Below are 21,622 nucleotides of genomic sequence, written 5' to 3' on the forward strand. Positions count from 1 at the left end.
AAGTAGCAGTTTTCAAGTTAACAGTGACCTTTGACCTTTAGTTCAGTAGAGATTGGCAATTCTAGGACTGAAATTATCCAAATGATTCTTGTGAAGGTGGAGTTTAAAACACCACGAAGCACTTTCTGTATTACCACATGACATCACAAGGTGGAACAGAGTAGAACTCAGCCTGAATATTTGGGTTTATGTATTAAACATGTGTGAATGAAGCAAAACAAAACTCCAGGTATGATTTGGATGAGGAAACATTATAACATAAATCAGAAAATAGTGTAATAAAGCCCCTTTAAGCAACTCTTGAGGTCAAAATGTGACGGCTACGTACTGTCTGCATCTAAAAGTGTTTTCTTGACCAAAAATCAGGAAGTGCTCAGTTAGCATGCTAGCCGTTGTTAGCATTACCGTGATGGCAAAACTCTGCTCTGGACTCTGAAAGTTGTGAAAAACACTAATCATGGTGAATAATTACGATGTTTGAAATGCATAATGAGGAATAATTTTGGACCACTGTAAACTTAACACATTTTTTATTTATAAGTGTACCACAAAAAAGGAAGTTTGCATAACCTTTTTTTTTTTTTTTTCTTAAATTCCACCCACACAGAAGGAGACAGATGTGAACACTATTGATGCACACAGCAGGTCTGGAGCAGGGTGCTGACAAAGCATCAACTTGTCTGATTAATGCTAATGTAGCAGTCAGCTAACTACAGTGACGCACGGCAAGTCATTCTGCATGTCCCAAATGCAAAGAATAACATTTGTTTTTAGGAGTAAATGAATGTCAGAACAATGTATTACACTGTCAAGACTGCATATGAACACAAAGATGAAAAATGGAAAATGTTAACTAATGACTGCACTGTTTTGACAAGATGTATAAGTAGGCTTTTGGAACGGACAGGTTAAGAAGCAGAATACATGACTCTAAATGGATATGAGAAGTGATCCAGGCGATTAGATTAGTATTCAGAAAAAAAACAAAAAAACCCCACATGTAATATTGAGTATTAAAAAATTTGTGACGTAGACCAAGTATTGAGACAAATATAAAAATACAAAAAATATCTAGTGTAAAAATATAAAGTAACCTAAAGGATCCTAGATTTAAGCAGAAGTTGCCCTAGCATTAATTAATGATTGGCTACAGGTGCTGGAGTTTAGATAGTGAGGATTCAGATCAGAGTTTCCTTTTAGCTTTAAAGCAACTGGATTTCAACACTCTGAGACACTCATTATGATCGGAAAATCATCAAATACCAAACAACTTATTCCAGTTGTAAAAAGTCTTTGGATGCGTGTTCACATGTCAAATTTACACACCAATTTTCTTATTTGCACATTGAGGACACAAACTTCTATCGCTTCTATAAACAACTTAAATGCTTTTTACTATGCAAAAACTCAAACAAAATAAAAAATAACTGAAAAATGTGTCCTGAATTCACCTCAACTGCACAGAGTTGATTGCGTTCACTTTTCTGCAACACTTGACCCAGCACTGACTTTAAAATCTGGCTGCTGTCCAACCATACAAATGCCACAGAGACTTTGGTTCCATAACGTTGCTTTGACTTATATGTCACATAATCCAGACAGAAAAGCTAGCTAAGCCACGAATTCACAGTGGTGTGCCAAAAGTGCTATTAAAGTGGCTGTACAGTTCAAAGTTACAAAATCTTGCTTGCTGTCTGCAACCAGTTATAAAGGACTTACATCAGCTGCGAATCAGGAAGTGCATTGTTAGTGTGCTAGTTATTGTTTGCATTAGTGTGGCGGCAAAACTCATTTTGGATCTCTGCATGGTGTGAAATAAACTCATCGTGGTGCTCATAATGCATAACTTTGAACTGCTACAAAGCATTTCAAATACACTAGTTTTGTTTTAAAGACCAACACCTTAAATTAGAAATGTAAAAAACCCGCATTTATCTACCCATAGACTAATACCAGACAACCATTATATATATGAAATCATTGTTCAAGAAAGTAGGGATAATATCGTCTCAGAGTTTAAAATATATCATTTCAAAGTACTATAGAAGGAGATGTTTTATCTTGCCTGGTTCAGAATTTCAAGGTCAGAAGTGTCCCGATGTGACGCCTGCAAAGAGTGGCTCCAGGGGCCCAGCCTCCAGTGAGCGGGCCCCACAAAGGAATCACACATCCAAAGACTTTTTACAGACTTGGAATTTATAAACCACCAAAAAAGTAGATTGAATCAAGTATAATCCCTCTTTTTTATGGGGCAGCACAGAAGAAAAACTGTAGGCTCTATATCGACCCTAGAAAGAAGGTCTCAAAGATTCAGATTTTGATTAGCATATTTTTGAAAGTGTCAGGAGTTTAACCGCAATGGAGATGAAAGGAATGCTGAGCATTTTTATCTGGGCAAAGGCAATGACTTGTGCAAAGTTTAGAAGGTCAAAAATGAACTATAGTATAGAATGAGGGATGCATTTAATCAATTATGCTAAAGAGTGAATATTAAAAGTGGAAAGTTCACCAGTAACAAGGTAATTTACTCAAAGCTGGGGTGATCCATCCATCCATCCATTTTCTTCCGCTTATCCGAGGCCGGGTCGCGGGGGCAGCAGTCTAAGCAGGGACTCCCAGACTTCCCTCACCCCGGACACGTCCTCCAGCTCCTCCGGTGGGACCCCAAGGCGTTCCCAGGCCAGCCGAGAGACATAGTCCCTCCAGCGTGTCCTGGGTCTTCCCCGGGGCCTCCTCCCGGTGGGACATGCCCAGAACACCTCCCTAGGGAGGCGTCCAGGAGGCATCCTGAGCAGATGCCCGAGCCACCTCAGCTGGTTCCTCTCAACGTGTAGGAGCAGCGGCTCTACTCCGAGCTCCTCCCGTGTGACCGAGCTCCTCACCCTATCCCTAAGGGTGCGCCCGGCCACTCTGCGGAGGAAGCCCATTTCAGCCGCTTGTATCCGCGATCTTGTCCTTTCGGTCATTACCCAAAGCTCATGACCATAGGTGAGGGTAGGAACGTAGATTGACCGGTAAATCGAGAGCTTCGCCTTCCGGCTCAGCTCCTTCTTTACCACAACGGACCGATACAGCGACCGCATCACTGCAGACGCTGCACCGATCCGCCTGTCAATCTCACGCTCCATCCTTCCCTCACTCGTGAACAAGACCCCGAGATACTTGAACTCCTCCACTTGGGGCAGAGACTCACCACCCACCCAGAGAGAGCAAACCACCTTTTTCCGGTCGAGAACCATGGCCTCGGATTTGGAGGAGCTGATTCTCATCCCAGCCGCTTCACACTCGGCTGCAAACCGCCCCAGTGCCTGCTGCAGGTCCTGGCTCGAAGAAGCCATCAGGACAACATCATCTGCAAACAGCAGAGATGAAATCCTGTGGTTCCCAAACCAGGCCCCCTCCGGCCCCTGGCTGCGCCTAGAAATTCTGTCCATAAATATAATGAACAGAACCGGTGACAAAGGGCAGCCCTGGCGGAGTCCAACATGCACCGGGAACAGGTCTGACTTACTGCCGGCAATGCGAACACAGCTCCTGCTCCGGTCATACAGGGACCGGACAGCCCTTAGCAAAGAGCCCCGGACCCCATACTCCCAGAGCACCCCCCAAAGGACACCACGAGGGACACGGTCAAATGCCTTCTCCAGATCCACAAAACACATGTGGACTGGTTGGGCATACTCCCATGAGCCCTCGAGGACCCGATGGAGAGTATAGAGCTGGTCCAGTGTTCCACGACCAGGACGAAAACCACACTGCTCCTCCTGAATCCGAGGTTCGACTATCGGTCGGATTCTCCTCTCCAGCACCCTGGAATAGACCTTACCGGGAAGGCTGAGGAGTGTGATTCCCCTGTAATTGGAACACACCCTCCGGTCCCCCTTTTTATACAGAGGGACCACCACCCCGGTCTGCCATTCCACAGGTACTGTCCCCGACCGCCACGCGATGTTGCAGAGACGTGTCAGCCAAGACAGTCCCACAACATCCAGAGACTTGAGGTACTCAGGACGGATCTCATCCACCCCCGGAGCCTTGCCACCGAGGAGCTTGCCAACCACCTCAGTGACTTCAGCCAGGGTGATGGACGAGTCCGCCTCTGGGTCCCCAGTTTCTGCTTCCTCCTCGGAAGACGTGACAGTGGGATTGAGGAGATCCTCAAAGTATTCCTTCCACCGCCCGACAACATCCCCAGTCGAGGTCAGCAGCTCTCCACCCGCACTGTAAACAGTGTTGGTGAAGCACTGCTTTCCCCTCCTGAGGCGTCGGACGGTTTGCCAGAATCTCTTTGAGGCCGTCCGATAGTCCTCCTCCATGGCCTCCCCGAACTCCTCCCAACCCCGAGTTTTTGCCTCTGTGACTGCCCGAGCCGCGGCACGCTTGGCCTGCCGGTACTCATCAGCTGCCTCAGGAGTCCCACGAGCCAACAAGGCTCGATAGGACTCCTTCTTCAGCTTGACGGCATCCCTTACTTCCGGTGTCCACCACCGGGTTCGGGGATTGCCGCCGCGACAAGCACCACAGACCTTACGACCACAGCTACGAGCAGCCGCATCAACAATAGAGGTGGAGAACATGGCCCACTCGGAGTCCATGTCTCCAACCTCCCCCGGGATCAGGGAGAAGCTCTCCCGGAGGTGGGAGTTGAAGACCCCCCTGACAGAGGGCTCCGCCAGACGTTCCCAGCAGACCCTCACAATACGCTTGGGCCTGCCAGGTCTGTCCGGCTTCCTCCTCCGCCAGCGGATCCAACTCACCACCAGGTGGTGATCAGTTGACAGCTCAGCCCCTCTCTTCACCCGAGTGTCCAAGACACGCGGTCGGAGGTCAGATGACACGACAACAAAGTCGATCATCGACCTCCGACCTAGAGTGTCCTGGTGCCATGTGCACCGATGGACACCCTTGTGCTCGAACATGGTGTTTGTTATGGACAAGCTGTGACTAGCACAGAAGTCCAATAACAAAACACCGCTCGGGTTCAGATCGGGGAGGCCGTTCCTCCCAATCACGCCCCTCCAAGTGTCACTGTCGTTACCCACATGGGCGTTGAAGTCCCCCAGGAGAACAACGGAGTCCCCGGTTGGTGCACTGTCTAGTACCCCTCCCAGGGACTCCAAGAAGGCCGGGTACTCTGCACTGCTGTTTGGCCCGTAGGCCGACACAACAGTGAGAGACCTGTCCCCGACCCGAAGGCGCAGGGACGCGACCCTCTCGTTCACCGGAGTGAATCCCAACACGCAGCGGCTGAGCTGTGGGGCAATGAGCAAGCCCACACCAGCTCGCCGCCGCTCCCCGCGGGCAACGCCAGAGAAATGGAGAGTCCAACCCCTCTCAAGAAGATGGGTTCCAGAGCCCAAGCTGTGCGTGGAGGTGAGGCCGACTATATCTAGCCGGTAACGCTCAACCTCCCGCACAAGCTCAGGCTCCTTCCCCCCCAGCGAGGTGACATTCCATGTCCCCAGAGCTAGTCTCCATGTCCGGAGATCCGGTCGTCGAGGTCCCCGCCTTCGACTGCTACCCGGATCTCTCCGCACCCGCCCCAGCTGGGGTGATAAACTTGTTTAAATAGTTTGTTGTTTAAATTTCTAACAGAAGTCACGTTGATATGTGTAGCACTAACTCTATGTATAGCTGTACCAAAAACTGTATGTATATAAGTGGACATAGTTCTTCTCTCAAATGGAAATATTGTGTTCCACCTTGTGATGTCATGTGGTAATACAGGAAGTGCTCCACTGTGTTTTTAAATTCCATACACATTCACAAGAATCATTTGGATGGGACTGCCCATCTCTACTGAAAGGTAAGGTAGGTGTTAACTTGAAAACCACTGCTTTATGACGGCACAAGGTGGAACTGTACATTTTGAGCTTTGGACATGTTGACAGACTAATAATAAAGGATTACTGAAACATGCGTGAATGAAACAAAACACAACTCCAGGTATGTTATTGTAATAGAGCCTATTTTGTGTAATATATGACGTTTACATATATGTACATTAGATTAGATATAGGTTAGATTTTACTAGTAGTCACATCAGTAGGTGTAGTAGGAATAGGAGCCACATTGTTGTACATAACCTCTTATAATAAAGTCATTTTTGTTGCATTGGTATCACTTTCAATACTTTTAAACTTTCACCGTTCTTTTACTCAAGTCTAATACTACAGCGTAATCTCATGGGGGAAAAAAACACGACAGACCACATACTGGAGATAAAAACCTGAATGATAGAATTGAACTGTGTGATGTAATTGTACAAAGACCAAGACAGCTTCTCAGAAACATTATTCCTCATAAGAGAATCCCTATGAGCAAAAGAAAAAAAATCAATTGATATTATAGAGAGGCACGGAGCTAGCCACAGGAGCGGGGGCCTGTCAGGGCGGCCCCATTTGATATCATGCCTAGAGAGCTGAAGGCACGGGGGGAGATAAGTGGCCTGATTACTGGGGGCTCGGTGTGTGGGGGTGTGTGACGTGAGAACATAATGATGGTACTGCGGCAGAGAATAAATAGGGAGGTATGGAAATGAACCAACATGCCGCATATAGGTGATGTTTATGTTGTGAGAAGGTTTACGGTAAGCTTGTATGTGTGTGAGAAGATATGAAGCAGTTGGTTGATTTATACAGATAGCAGTGAGGATAAATAGACGGCTTTACATAGAGGCGCTGATCAGGAGGAACATTACGAATACTGACAGTTGAAGCGGGCAACAGACTATTGCATTATTGTAGCATTTATTACAGCGGTGGTTCTCAAACATTTTTAGTTGAAGACCAAGGATTAAATTGGATGAATTAGGCCAACAAATAAAAATCATTTTTTACCACTGTATTTGAAATGGATAAAGTCTTGTTTAAGGGAACTATATGCAGCCCGTGCTGTTTATGTTTTTAAAATGGTACTACAATCACAAGTGAACCTGTGTTGGCAGTGCTTTAACGTGCAGATAGGACACATGTTTTTTTGTTTTTTTTTCTCATTTTCAGTATATGGACAGGCCATGCACCATGTGAAAGCTCAGAACCTCCAGAATTCACTCACTGAGCTGCAGAGGCTGCACTGGCACTGATTGGCTGCAGGTGCTGGGGTTTGGGTAATGAGGATTCAGATCAGAGAGAGAGTCCATTTAGGCTTAAACCAACAGGATTTCAGCACTGACTCATGTGAGGCTCATTCTGCTTTCTCATTGGATAATCTTCTTGAGAACCAAGACACCAAATCTTAACAAATAACATGGCCATCACGTCCAATGTTTTTGTGATCAAGAATAAATCAGCATGTCCATCATTATCAGTACAATTTATAATTGATTTAAAAATGTTTATCTGGTATCTGGTGACGTAGACAGGTCATGTTTAAGACTCTCTACTGTCCAAGACATTTTCAGTTTCTGACTATATCATCTGGGGACCCCCTGGGGTCCACATAGAGGTTCTCAGGGTCAAGAACCACTGCATTAGAGGAGGATAAAATGTCATACTGTGGAACATTCCAGGCAATGCAATAACATATCCATGGAGTCAAGCAAATGGCAAACCTTTCACTAGAAACATTCCAGTTCCAGTTTAAAAGTGTACTAAAGCACAAGCTGCCGTTTGAGTATTGCCGATAATATACTTTACTATATATAAAGCACAAAGCCTACTGCTTAAAAACAGTATCCTATGTGAGTGCTACGGGCCACATTTCTTATTCATGACTTCTTGTTATTCTTTCGGATGTATCCGAAAAGTCAATTTTCTTGTGTACTTGCTGTATTTTGAACAGTGGATAACACTAGTGAATGCAGGTGTGAAAGCCCCCTCAGGTGAGAATCTGTGCTTGTACACTGTCAGCAGCAACCAACCAACATGCTCCTAACAGCAGCTGTGAGCCTGCTCTCCGCACACCTGGCTTCACTCTAAAGCCCAAACTCATGTAGTGAATCCACCAGCAGTCTCCCTCCATCCTCCTTAACCTATGAGCAATGTGGCATTCAAGTGTTGTACAGAGGATTGGGATGAATTGGGCACAGCAGGTCTCTATATCTGATCCTGTCTGGGCTAATGCTGTTGTCTATCCTTAAGGTTGTGTATCCTGACAATGTGCTTCGCTTGTTCTTGTCAGTTTTGTGACCTGTAAAATCCCAGACCAGTAACACGGAAAGACAGTTAGTCTAACAAGAAGAGCTGAGCTAATGGGACCTCCAGTAACACACTGCAACATGTAACTTTTGAGAGTTTACACAAAGCAAAGATAAAATGTAAGATAGAAGTTATATAAGGTATGTGTGGTGGTGAATGCCGATATTACAGAGTGAAGCAGGCACAGTAGCTTGTTTTCTTGTTTTTAAAGGAGCACCACATAACTTATCAAGTGGAGGGTAAACCATCAGCTTGTCTCTATGATATGTTAGTGCTTTGTTTAAAGAAAAAATGTTATGATTGTGTCTGCTCTATAGTTATGATCTATGACACGTGGATCATTGTTATAATTTGCACATTTTAAATCTTAATATTCATCTAAAATTCCTTAAGAAAAAAAGTCTGCTGACTTCCGTGTTAGAAAAGTGTGGTGCCCAATCTGAGCTGACGGTGCTGTAAACATCACCACAACAAAGAGGCGCATAGCGAATAGCAGAATTTTTTAAATTTGTACAAAACTACACAATGCTGCTGAATCCTACGTGCATCATCACTTAAGAAAATAAAATTGAAGAACAATGTAAGTACAGAGCAGTGGGTGTTTGCCAGTGGTGGTGAAAACGGAGATTGATCGGCAATATGGCATCTTGAAAACAAGCGATTAAAGATTGCTCAAACATGCACAAATCACTCCAAAAACAACCTTGAGGGGGTAAATGAGAAGGGGAAACAACTATAACATGGTTAAAAGTGCTGAAAAGACAATTTTACATAATAGGTCTGCTTTAATGTTCTACGGTATGGGGTACATGGGGACGAGCCAGTAAAGCCACCAAGCCAAGTTACAGGTTATATAGTCCACCTTTAAATGACTTGTTTTAACTATTTTCAGTTCATTCTGTCCATCCATATGCGCTTTATGTTACAAATGTTAAGCATAAGTAGAGCTGAGCTGAGTGTTAATGCAATGTAATGTATACTAAGTGAGTGTGAATGATGTTCCTTTAGCCGCAGGTGGAGGGCAGCAGCGAGCGTCTCTCTGGGGCTGTCACTATGGCAAACTGCTGGGCCGACATTTGCTCCTGCCACCGGGCCATTTGGCACACAGCGGGGCATGGATGTGAACATAGAGAGGGTGGAAGGGCCAAACGACTAGACAGAACACTCACTTTACAAAGGGTTTACACAAAAAGAAAAGAGTGATCGAGTAATATTAACGGAACAATGACTTCAAATGGAAGAGTAATGTGGCTTATACACCTTTTTTCAATAGCACATTACTTGAACCGGAAATGCATTTTCACTTGATACGGTTAACAACAAAATACAATCATAGCTCCCATTTCTTTTTTACTGACTTATGCTTCTTCATGGCTTTGTGCTTAGAACAATTGCCCATCTACCAAAAGATTTGCAATTTGATCCCAGATTAGACCAGTGAATACTGTTGTGTTGTGTGTTGCTGTGCGAGACACATTACTCATTTGACGCAAATTTGCTGCCATGCTATTTAATGGATGATGTTGATCCATGGCTCATTATGTTTTAACTTTTATATATAGCTGTTCTGTATGTTTTGCAGCAAGATAAATAACAGTCCCTACAATAATATTATTGGTTAATATTGGGTGGAGGCAAGTACTTAAAGTTGGACTAAACACCTAAACTTCGCCCTCAACCACATTTCAAATAGAGCTGATGTCCAGACCAAGCTCCTCCACCCCAACAACTTAAATCAGAGCAGTCCTGTGTGATGTCAAGTAGTTCTTGAATATTATTATTGGCTAACATTGCGTATCGGCAAGTACTCAAGTTGGACTAAACACCTAAACTCCATTCACAACCACATTTCAAATAGGGCTGATGTCCAGACCCAGCTCCTTCACCCCACTCAATTTAATCAGAGCAGTCCTGTGTGATGTCACATAGTACTTGAAATAGCAGTGGCCAATGTAAGCGGCACACACTCTTTTTAAAGCTGCAAAAAGACTAGAACAGTAGACAATGCTATAAAAACACCGTTTTAGGCTGTTTTAGTAACAAAAAAGTTTAAGTAAGCCAAAGAATCTTTATCAATGTCAGAACAGAGAAAGTTGGACGGTGAATCCAGATCATTTTAATACTATTGAGTGAAACAATTTTACAAGAATAAAAAATATTTCCTCCGTCTTCGTCCCCTTCCTCATCTGTCCTGCCTGGGAGCACTAGTGTTTGCTCCCCATGTTCTACTATCCAATCAGAGGCCTCTCCTGACCCATGTCTTATCTCTGATTGATGCCTGACGGGCCCCCGCCGCCAAACCACTTCCTCAACTTTTCCATTAACCTTGTTCTTGCAGAGTTCAGAATATATGTTTGTGGGTGTGTATGAACTGAGAAATCTGACAAGGAGCCTATGGGGTTTTATGAAGAGTTTTACAATGACACAGTCTCAAGGTAGGTCAATTTGACTGTTATTCTTTGCATTACAAGAGGCAAGATGGGCTTTCTGATGTAATTGTATGGAATAAAAGTCAAACAGCACAGGCGGAAGGGATTGAATGAAAAGCATAGGGTGAACAGTTGAATAGCTAAGTAGATTAAGGCGGGCAACTAATTCACTTTTACAGCTACTCATGACTTCTGTGGCTCCCTGGTTTGCTATGCCCGCTGTGCATTATAGTGGGTGCGATGTCACGCCACTCGCCCAGGGGTGCGTTTGATCTGACTCACACTCACGGCCCTGGGAGTCTGTCTCTCATGCAGAAAATGCCCAACGCACTTGTTAGCTGCTAAACATCAAGGAAAAGCGTGCCTATCCAGAGGGTCGAGCTTATAAAATAATCCGCCTTTCAGCTGCCATTAGAGCGTGGAGGTGCTGACAGCAGCGAGTTTGATTTTTATACCGTCATGTTCTATTTATTCTGCTCACAGTTCATTACAGTTTGTAGAAAGGTTTCCATAGAATCAGGTCCCAATACACATTAAAATTAAATGCTCCATTCAGCAGTTAAATCACAACTTCCATTTAACTTCCACCGCCCCTGAGTGCTAGAGTTCCAAGTCTCACGTCGGCTGTAATGTCTACGTACAGTCATAATGCAAATTTAATGCATTATGAAGTGCCGGCACAATACACGGGGAAGTGCTGTAAAATAAGATTTGATTTTAGTTTAGATATCTAGAAATAATTGGTGTGCTATCTAGACATGAAGAACATTAAGTGCTGTGTTCTGCAGAAAACAAACAGGAACTGCACTATGTAACTTTTATGCTGGGGGGGGTCTGCCTCCTCCTCATCTCCATGGAGATGTTGCCTTTTGTGTGGAAAATTATATGGCATTTAACATATATTTTGCATTACTTCAATTACACATGTTTTTACTGATAAGAAAATACCCTAAAAAACATTCAGAGACATTTTTTTTCACTGGGCCCAGAAAACCTGACAGCACCACTGGGTGCCACGTGGGCAACAGATACATTTGATGCCATACCAAGGAACATTCCAGGCAACGCAATGACATTTCCATAGAGACAAACAGGTGACTGACTCTCCACCAGAAAAGTTACAAAGTGCATATTTAAAGCTACAATATATATAGAAACAAACATTTTTAAATAAAAGCAGCCAAAGGTCAAGGTCAAGGCATGTTTCAATTGGCAAAGCTTTGTTTATGTTTCTATGCCTGCAGTTAGGCATATTCAGAGAAACACTTCAGTTGCTTAGGCATAACTATTACATATAACGTTACCACACTCTCATACAAAAGGCATTTAATTTAAAGCTAAAATATGCAAAGATGAAATCTTTGTCTCTGCATGTGTTCCATATGTTAGATGGCATTTAAAAATAATTCACAGAATGGGCGAGGCAGTCGGGGGCGGACCTATCAGGCCTAACAGCATGTGAAGGCTCAGCACGCCCATGTGGCTCTCCTGCCTCAGACCAAACACTCAGTGATGCAGAGGCAGTGAGACAGCTGCTACACGCACACATATAAGAACGCACACACACAAACACACACACACATTACATGCATGCTCTCTAAATCACAGCAGTAAACTTCCACTCTTCTGTTATAGTCAGACCTCTAACTGTGACTGGGAAAGGAAAGAGTGGCTAAAGGCAAAATGCAACTCCAGCACTGCAAAAAGAAATGTGTGAAATGTAAAGACAAATTACAATTATAGGAGTCAACAATGCAGACCGAGTGAATCAATTAAGTTAAAGCTGCAGCATGTACATTTTTTGCCAAACAATAGATCAAAATAAAAGCACGTTTATTTCATTTTGGATGTTTTTATTGCATTGTAAAACTGACAAAAACATGCTTCCTTATTGTGAGCAGGCTTGCAACTTCACAAACCTAACGCTTACTCTTGGGTCTTGACTCTTGGCCTCCATCTTCTTGTCTCTATGGAAATGTGGTTCTTTGGCTATAGTATTCCAAAGTATGGCATAAAACCTCATCTATTTCTATGGGGAATGCTCCAATGTATGTTTTTTTAACTTTCCACCTACTCATGCAGATGACGTGCAAACTCCAGTTACATGGTGTTGCTTTAATCTGTGAAGTTATCTATGATATAGGGGTAGGGTCAGTTTTTTTATTATATGCAGTGGATGGATGGAGTTTTTAAAATATATAATAGGCTTGGAAAGAGTATATTGCTTTTCAAACTTGAAAAGCTTCAGAACATTACAGCGGGCTACTACACTCACTGGTAAGTCACTTCTGTAGCCCCAGCTGCCCTGATGCACGCTTTAACATTCTGGACCATCGGCCTCTCAGACCACCAATCACTCCCTCACGCCACATTCATAGGCAAGATGAATGGATGTCATTGTAACTTAAAGAAAATTGTGACCTCTGGGGATAATAGGAAAGTAGCACCAGAACAAGCGCTATAGAAATTAAGTAAACTGTTTCGAAAAGCAAAAAGGGAACAGGCCAGTGAAGTGTCGAGCCACAGATGGAATACACAATGAGGGGTCTTCAGATCGTGTGTCCATTTGACCCTGGCAGCTTAGCATTTAACATCAGCAAAATAAAATGAACAACACGCCCGAATTTCCCTTGGCTCCAACCATGTTAGGAGTGTGAGGATTTGCTGTGTTTTTGTTATACACAAAATAAATCTGCTAAGCTTTACGAAGCACTGATAACGTCTCAAAGGTCAAGGTAATTTTATATTTGCAAGAATTTTGTGGAGCGAAATGTACTAAAATACGATCATTGTCAATTCCATTTTGTAAAGCGGGGGTATTTTGCTTGTACAGGGGTAAAAGCGCTTGGCCTAGGCCCGCAGTAACAGTGGTATTAACTGCTAACACGATATATATATAGACCACCGTGTTACCTTTTGTTTTGGAAATAGTATATTCACCCAAAACAACAATATTAACATGTTTTATAACTTTCACTTTCATTTTTGAGCATCTGAGTCTCCCCTCACTTTGCTCTCCGCTCACTCATCCCACAAACCGACATCACAACACAATCAGCGTGTATCCCACTAATGAAACAACTACACATCGCATCAGGTTTGTCAAATTGTTGTAAGACGGGTTCGAATAGAGCCTGGGAGAAATTACGAACACTCAAACATACATGGATGACATATTAAAACCTCTTTACGCATGTTTCTGAAGCGGGAACAACATTATAACATGGTAGAAAGCTCATAAAATCGATTGCTGCATATTTTTAAACTTAACGAGGGGGTATTATGCAAAGAGAGATTGATCCTCCGACTGAAATAAACAACCTCAGATGTTATCCGAGGTTGTTGTGCAGCCTTCAATTAACTTGCGTTTACGAACATAAAATAAAGACATGTTTATCACTGTAGGTACCATAACTTTGTAGATGTAGATAATTTGCGGAACTGTAATTTGCTCACTGTTAGGTAACCACGCTCCTCTATAAGGGGAGAGGAGGTGAACTAAATATAGACAGGCGAGGCAGGATAAATGTATTTTGATCAATAGAACCTTGGGATAGTGAACACAACACATTGACTAATCTGGGGCTTGGATATGCTTCTGTAAGTCTGAGTCTATTAAATTACTTTTAAACATTCATTAAATTTGATAAATAAGGTAAGAGAAAATGTAATTATAGCTAATACAGGCCAAAAATTGCATATTTTTTTAGGTACAACAAAACTTTTTCTGAATTTGTTTGCAATTAATTAAGTCGTTATGAAAGGTAATATTTTTAAATTTGTACTGTACTTCAAAAACTACTACATAAACTGTAGTAAATGCATTTAAGAAAACAAAGCCAATTAGTTAAGAAAAATTAATGATAAACAAGATATAACAAAGCAAAAATGTAAGTCTCATCAGTAAAAATCTTATGTAATCCTTTATAATAACTACACTATTTATAGTCTTAATAAAGTACAGAAATAAACACTTAATTCATAATGAAATAAAATAGTTTGGTAGGAATTATTCAGGCTAGTAACATCTTAATTCAGGGGTTACGGTTAGGAGTTAGGGGATTTATTAAGTAGTTACTAAGCATGGATTATTCTTCATAACTTGTTTGTTTATTAAATGTCCTATAGTACACAAAATGGATTCTTGCGAGCTTTAGCATCTACATTACACCTTTAGTTCAGTCGAGATTTGCAATTCCAGAGTATCCAAGTGATTGTAATAAAGTAGTATAAAGTTTAAAAACACAGTGGAGTGCTTCTTGTATTACTACATGACATTGCAAGGTGGAACAAAATGTTTTCTGTCTGAGCCCCAGGTACGTTTTTGATGAGGAAACAACATTATAACATAGATCAAAAAATAGCGCAGTAGAGACCCATTAAGAATTAAGTACTTGTTCACGTTTTATTTAATTAAAGAGCCTGTACCTGATTTCAAACCGTGAGTGAGAGAGTCAAGTTAGTCTTTTCTGCCACTGTGATATTGCACCGTGACAGAGAATTAAGTGTCTTCATTTCCCATAATCCTTAGTAAGAAAGTGCCTAATTGGACGAAAAAGGTGACCCTGTCAGTAGCTTAGTTTTACCTGAGAAAATGCTTTGTAAAATGAATAGATTATATTTTACAGTTTAAATTATTTTCAATGCATGATGTAAAGAGCATTTATCTTGACAAGAATAAATTAAAACCAGGTACAGGCCCTTTAAGGTGTAGTTACTATAAAGTGTTACCAGATTTTCTAAGAGAGCAAGAAATAATGCATTCTCTAAGTTACTCTCATATGTTGCGTCAAACTAAAAGAGATCTCTTCTTTTGTGGCTGGATGTGCCGAGGCTGCCGCTATCAGAAGTCAGACGCACAACAAGCTGTCAAACCGGCCCCAAATCCACTTTCTACAAGGTGTTATCAAGATGAAAACACCTAGCGACAAAATACCACGCCACATTCAGTGATACATCAAAAAAAGAAAAAAGTTGAAAATGCAGTATTATTCTTCCCCCACCAAAACCAAGCACGGTGGAGACCCTGATATGAAATTGTTGTTTACACAGCGTGGCGCTCTTTTAGAAGGCAAATACCTGTTTTTATGCTGTTGGTTTTTTGTATTTTAGCTTTGGGCTTGTCTGATATCTACATAATATTTGGGGTATGGTTATTTTACAGTTGAAATCTGCTCTCCTCTCTTAACATTTCAACTTTAGACAGTGGTCATATGCGCTGCGGTAGCCAGCTTTATATATTACCCTATTTTATGATCTATGTTATAATGCTGTGTCCTCATCACAAACATACCTGGAGTTGTGTTTTGTTTCACTCACACGTTTAACGCACAAACCCTGCATGTTTAGGCTAAGTTCTTCTCTAAAACACTCCACCTTGTCCATACACTTTCACTAGAATCATTTGGATAATTTCAACCCTAAAATTGCCAATCTCTACTAAACAAAAGGTAAAAGGCAGATATTAACTTGAAAACTGCTACATCATGACATCACAAGGTGGAACAGAGTATTTTCAGCTTTGGAGATGTAGACAGACTAATAATAAAGGATTAACATGCGTAAATGAAACAAAACACAACTTTGGGTATGTTTTGGATAATAACATGGCTTAAAGCTCACAAGCATTAATTTTACATAAAACAAAAGCCTTAAATGTTTATGGAAATCTTAGGGATGTCTGGTGGGTAATAATTATTCCATTCCATATGCTTGAACCCTTATAGCACTTTTCACAAATAATGTTTTCATACTGGCATAAGCTTTAGAACAGCACGGTCGATTTTATTAATAAGAAGTGTGCCCAAAGATCATTTCCCTTGTGGATCAAGCAGAATGTTCAATGCTGGACCATTAAAAATGCATTGTTTTATTATCTTTATTTCTTTTCTCTGTGGTAATGTTCATGAGTACTTTGATAATTGACCCATTTAGCAATTATTCTTTCTTTTATTTGACGAATAGATTAGTTGTTAGATCGTGATCCCCATGAATATGAATCTTTTGTTAAATTTGACCAGGATGAAGATTATGTGATGTGGCTTGAGGATATCCTGATGAAGTATCAGTGGGGGAATGTAACAAATTAAAAGTAGTAAAGTACTGTACTTAAGGAAAAATTGTAGGTATCTGTACTTTACTTACTTTAGATTTTACAGTGGGTACTTTTACTTTTACTTCACTACATTTGAAAGCAGGTATCTGTACTTTCTACTCCTCTACATTTTTGAACTGGACTGAAAAATAAAAGTATTTTTTATTATTGAGACCTGATGAAAAGCCTGAGGGGTTCATTTTTAGCATATTCATTAGAGTAAACAAAAAAAAGATCAATTCAATTGCTTTTCAACAATACTAATAATACTTTTACTTCAAGTACATTTTTTAAACTAATCTAACTCCACGGCAAAAAGCAGGTGAAGCTACCAGGCCAAGTTACAGGTAAGATCTGTGGAGAGGTGACCCCACTTGCAGCAAGAATACATGTTTTTCATGGTATTTTTTCACTAATAAAAACATCCGTAATTGAATAAAAGCATGATAGATACATCAAAAGTCATAAATTCTCCAGAAATATGACAGCCAGACCACAGTCAGAGCTTTGCAGGACTGCCTCAGAGATGTCCAGACTTGGCTGCAAACAAACTTCCTGGACTTAAATCAAAATAAAACTGAGATTGTGGTTTTGGGGCAAACTGACCCACTGCTTGGGCATGACAGTGTGATTGGTTCTCTGTCCTCTTATTGTTGCCCTGCAGTAAAGAATCTTCGGGTGATTGTGGACTCTGTTCAAACTGGACAGGCACATTAGCTCCATCATAAAGTCCAGCTTTTTTCAGCTGAGGCTCCTTGCTGAAGTAAAGCCCTACCTTCAACGGGTGGATTTTGAAAAAAACAATCCACACACTTGTAATGTCACGCCTGGATCATTGTAATTCTTTGTAAGTGGGGCTAGAGCTCCCTGCAGCGCTTGCAAAATGTCCAGAACACTGCAGATCGCCTGCTCACAAAGCCTAAGAGATGAGAGCACATTACGCCTGTGCAACCTGCACTGGCCCCCTACATCATATGAGGTGAAATTTTAAATGTTAGTGATTGTGTTTAAATGTGTGCATTCTATGGGTCCTCTATATTTGAGAGAGCTACTGGAGCCCTATAGTCCACCCAGAGCCCTGAGGTCAGCTAACCAGCTCCTGCTGGCTGTCCCCAGTGCCAGGCTCAAAACCAGAGGAGACAGAGCCTTTTTGTGGCAGCACCCACACTACAGAACCTCTGCCTGTTAGATTCTCTCAGTCTGTAGAGCAGTTTATCCCCCCTCTTCTCCCTGGCATTTGGTTCTAGCTAGGCAGGATATCTTGGTGTTTTATTGTTTTATTACCTATGTGTCGTATTTTATGTGTATCAGTTTTTGTTTGTTGTTTATGTGAAGCACTTTGGGCAGCTTAAGTTGTATTTTAAATGTACTATACAAATAAAATTGAACTGAACATGCTGCACCGTTATGTTTCACCCTTATACAATTCATGGAAAAATATGAAAAGACAGGCCAAAATCAATGAATAGACTTCCATGTGGGGGAATAAGTGGTCCGATATTAGAGTAGACGTGAACCTTGCATGAAGCATACCTGATTGGAGTATCTCATGCTGACGTTGCGCTGATCCTGCCGTGGCACGTAGCGGTGAATGGGGTCGATATCTTTTGGGCTAATTAGCTCATCCACTGCAATGCACACAAAACGCCCACCCACACCCGGTCAGACGTAGAACAGAGGAGAGATGGACAGAGATATCATACAACATCCACAAGCACGACAAGGCTAACAGTATATAAAGGAAATCAATGGATTTTCATTAGCTTGCATTAGCACTACAGAAACATATAATTGACCACACATGTTTTAATGCGAGTAAAGAAAGATTAGGATGCATTATGATAAATTAAGCTCTATGGCAGATTTATTAAGCCTGCAGTTTCAAAGATCTGATTTGCATTTTAATAAGCTATAAGATTAATACTGCGAGAATAAAGAGTCCATATACCCAGCAGTTTGGCGATGTTGAACAGCGCTTGACCCCACAGGAAGACCTTTCCGTCACGTCCACAGTTGCTAGGGAAACGCTTCTGGCTGCCATGTTTGTTTTGTTCTGCCTCCACAAAGTCCGCCGGGACATAGTAATACTTGGGGATGATAGAGTGGCCTTGGATTAGGAAAAAAAACAAAAAAACAATGTGAGATATAGTGCCGAGTCCTGATCTTTTTTAGTTAATTACATCCAAAAAAATGAAAGAAAGAAAAATACACAGGCTATTACAATTTTTAAAAATCCATTATGTTCAAACAAAGCCAGGCTCAGATAGTGTAGAAAATGTGCATATAATTATCATAAATGTGAGAAATTATAGGTTCAACTATACATAGCCAGTGATCACCAGAAGGTCTGAAACGTGTCCTAGCTGTAACTGCATCCTCTCTTACAGCATATGAACTCAAATTTATCTGCAATATTCTCTGTGTTGCTTACAATCTATGTGTGTTCCAAATATCATTACTTTTCTAATCTCATTTACATTGAGTTAGAGAGTCTATACTGCCCAACTTACATAAGGGATACAGCTCTCATACATTCATTCATACTCATTCATCCTTGAAAAAAACTAAAAAAAAAAAACAAAACTAAAAATCAAAAGTAATGTGTTGGTTCTCAACAATTTCAATAATCTGGTCCAATAAATAAGCAAATTATCTGTAGTATTATATTGTTTGTGTTTATTTTTTTGTGTTGAATACCATTTTAAGATTTTTTATGAGAAAAAATTTGAATATAGCTTTATTTTGATCAATTTAAAAGAGCCTATACCTGATTTTTTCCCATGTACCTGAAGAAACTTTGTCTCATCTTAGTTGTGTTGTGATACCAAAACTTTACTCTGTCCTCTGAAAGCTCTGAAAAACCTTTATAAACGCATCACGGTGAATAACTGGGATGGAACGGAACAGACAGAATTGATAAGGTAAGTAAGAACAAACTGCAAACAGTTTAAAACGAACTAGCTCCGTTAGCGTTTCACATTTTTAAGACTGTAAAAATGAGGTACAGCGCTTTTAACAACATCAACAAACAATGCAATTAACCTCAGTGAAACACATTCTATTAAGATATCTCTCTCTCATGCGTGATAATTCTCAGTTTGTTACCCCACACGTTCAGTGGACCTGGTATTAGAGGCAAATGAAAAATACTTAAAGCCCTCCAATTAACTTGAAGGCGTTTTGTTAATTCACACATATCCAGTGCAAAGACACGGTCGAGACATCTGGGCTAAGTTAAGCCAGCACATCATTATTTTCTCTCCTCTTCAATTACTCCTGTTCTTCTGAATAGGACTCAAAGCAGCTGACATCCCTATCATTTAAGTGTCTCTTCCCTTGGTGCAGGTATAGAGGAACGTCATGCTGAAAAAGGCTGACTTCATTCAGATGTTACGCCCTTGTGAATCTCAGTCACAGTAGGAGTGCTATGAATATGGATGATTGAGTTTAATAAGAGAAAAGTTTGCAGTACTGAAGAAAGGCAGGGGGAATAGAGGTATATCCATAACTTTAGATATCTGCACCATTTGTTCGCTGCCATTGTTTGATCCATAGTATTTCCCACCTTCGTTTGAGTGGAAGATGATAGGGTCTAGCAGCTCCTGGTATTCTTTGACTTGGGCCTTGTTGCCTCTGAAGACACCTGCAATACACACACACACACACACACAAAAAAACCACTTAAAATGCACTTATGTTGATGTACAAATAATTGAATAATAATAAAACCTCAAAAATCCTACTAACATAAGTGGAAATATATTTAAAGTGATGTCAAACAGTAACATTTAGATACAACAACCAAAATACTTGAAGTGAAGTGCCATTAGTAAAGAGTAATCAAGGTTAGAGATAAACACAATATAAAAAGTGATTAAGCCTATAAGAAATTTGGTACAAGAGAGAATTTTAGGGATAATATATTGGGCCAAGTAATGTAGCATTTAAAGGGGCTGTACAAGATATTTTTTTCCATGTAATAAAGTAAAATCAGTTTTGTCCCAGTACAGATATGTTGTAAAAGCAGCTCTTACAGTAAAAGTGAGACCAATGTCTGCTGTCCGCATCTAATTACAGAGTGTTTTATTCCCCGCAAAACTGTAAGTGTGCCGTTAAGATGCTAATGTTATTAGATTAGATTTATCCTGACAGTAAACTCTGCTCTGGACTCTGAAAGTTGTGAAAAGAGCTTAGAAATTGATTGCAGTGAATAACTAGGATGCTCAGAATGTATAAGCTAAGTGTGGAATAACTTTGGACCATTGGAAACAGTTTAAAATGAACTATTCTGTTTATCACATTTTAAGTCAGTACAAATCATGTATAGTACTTTAAACTGAAAGCATACATTGCAAGTTATGAATTATGTATAGTATTTTGAAGTGGTACCTTTAGTTTGATGTTAGAGTTACTCTATTTTTGAAGATTTTGGAAAGTAAGAAAAAAAAAATAGATCCCTACTTGTTTTTTAAATAGTAAAAAAAAAACATTCAATGATGTCAACTGGATCTTTTTAGAGTGAAGACGTTTCTTTGCCGTACCTCTCCGTCTCAAAACCCCTAACCACCCCTTTGAAGATAGTCAGGTACAGATCTTAGGAAAAGAAAAGAAATGGTTTGAAAGGGGAGTTAAATAGGAACTTTTTGTTAGGAAAGACAATCCAGCTTTAAACAGGAATGGGCCTTAGACATCATTTATCTCCTATTTATATTTCCATCCTCAGACCTAAAGCAAAACAAGGAAAACAACAGTGATAGCCAGTATGCTACGAGGTGTGAGAGCATCCATTAGGGACCTGAATGATTATGTAAATTGTGACTCAAGCAGACTTCACATTTAGTGAATTCAAACAAATAGGTACATTAGTTTCTGTGTAGTTAGCTCCTCCTCTCAGACAGATATAAGGCAGTGTCCACCAGCAGTCTGATGAGAAGTGAAGTGGCTTGTATGAGCAGTGAAAT

The 21,622-nt window shown here is 40.9% G+C and overlaps 1 protein-coding gene across 3 annotated transcripts in view; it reads right to left on the reverse strand.

Annotated features, from left to right (window-relative positions):
• phkb (phosphorylase kinase, beta) overlaps positions 1–21,622 on the reverse strand; it is a 101,068-nt gene that overhangs the window by 32,607 nt on the left and 46,839 nt on the right. For all 3 annotated transcript variants that reach the window (XM_033983740.2, XM_033983732.2, XM_033983748.2), the window contains 3 exons: positions 20,227–20,304; positions 18,610–18,768; positions 18,195–18,289 (listed from right to left, as the gene is read on the reverse strand). In XM_033983740.2, coding sequence (XP_033839631.1) covers positions 18,195–18,289; positions 18,610–18,768; positions 20,227–20,304 — 332 coding nt within the window. The remainder of the gene's footprint in view (positions 1–18,194; positions 18,290–18,609; positions 18,769–20,226; positions 20,305–21,622) is intronic.

This window comes from Periophthalmus magnuspinnatus, chromosome 3, assembly GCF_009829125.3.
Source record: "Periophthalmus magnuspinnatus isolate fPerMag1 chromosome 3, fPerMag1.2.pri, whole genome shotgun sequence".
Lineage (NCBI taxonomy): Eukaryota > Metazoa > Chordata > Actinopteri > Gobiiformes > Gobiidae > Periophthalmus > Periophthalmus magnuspinnatus.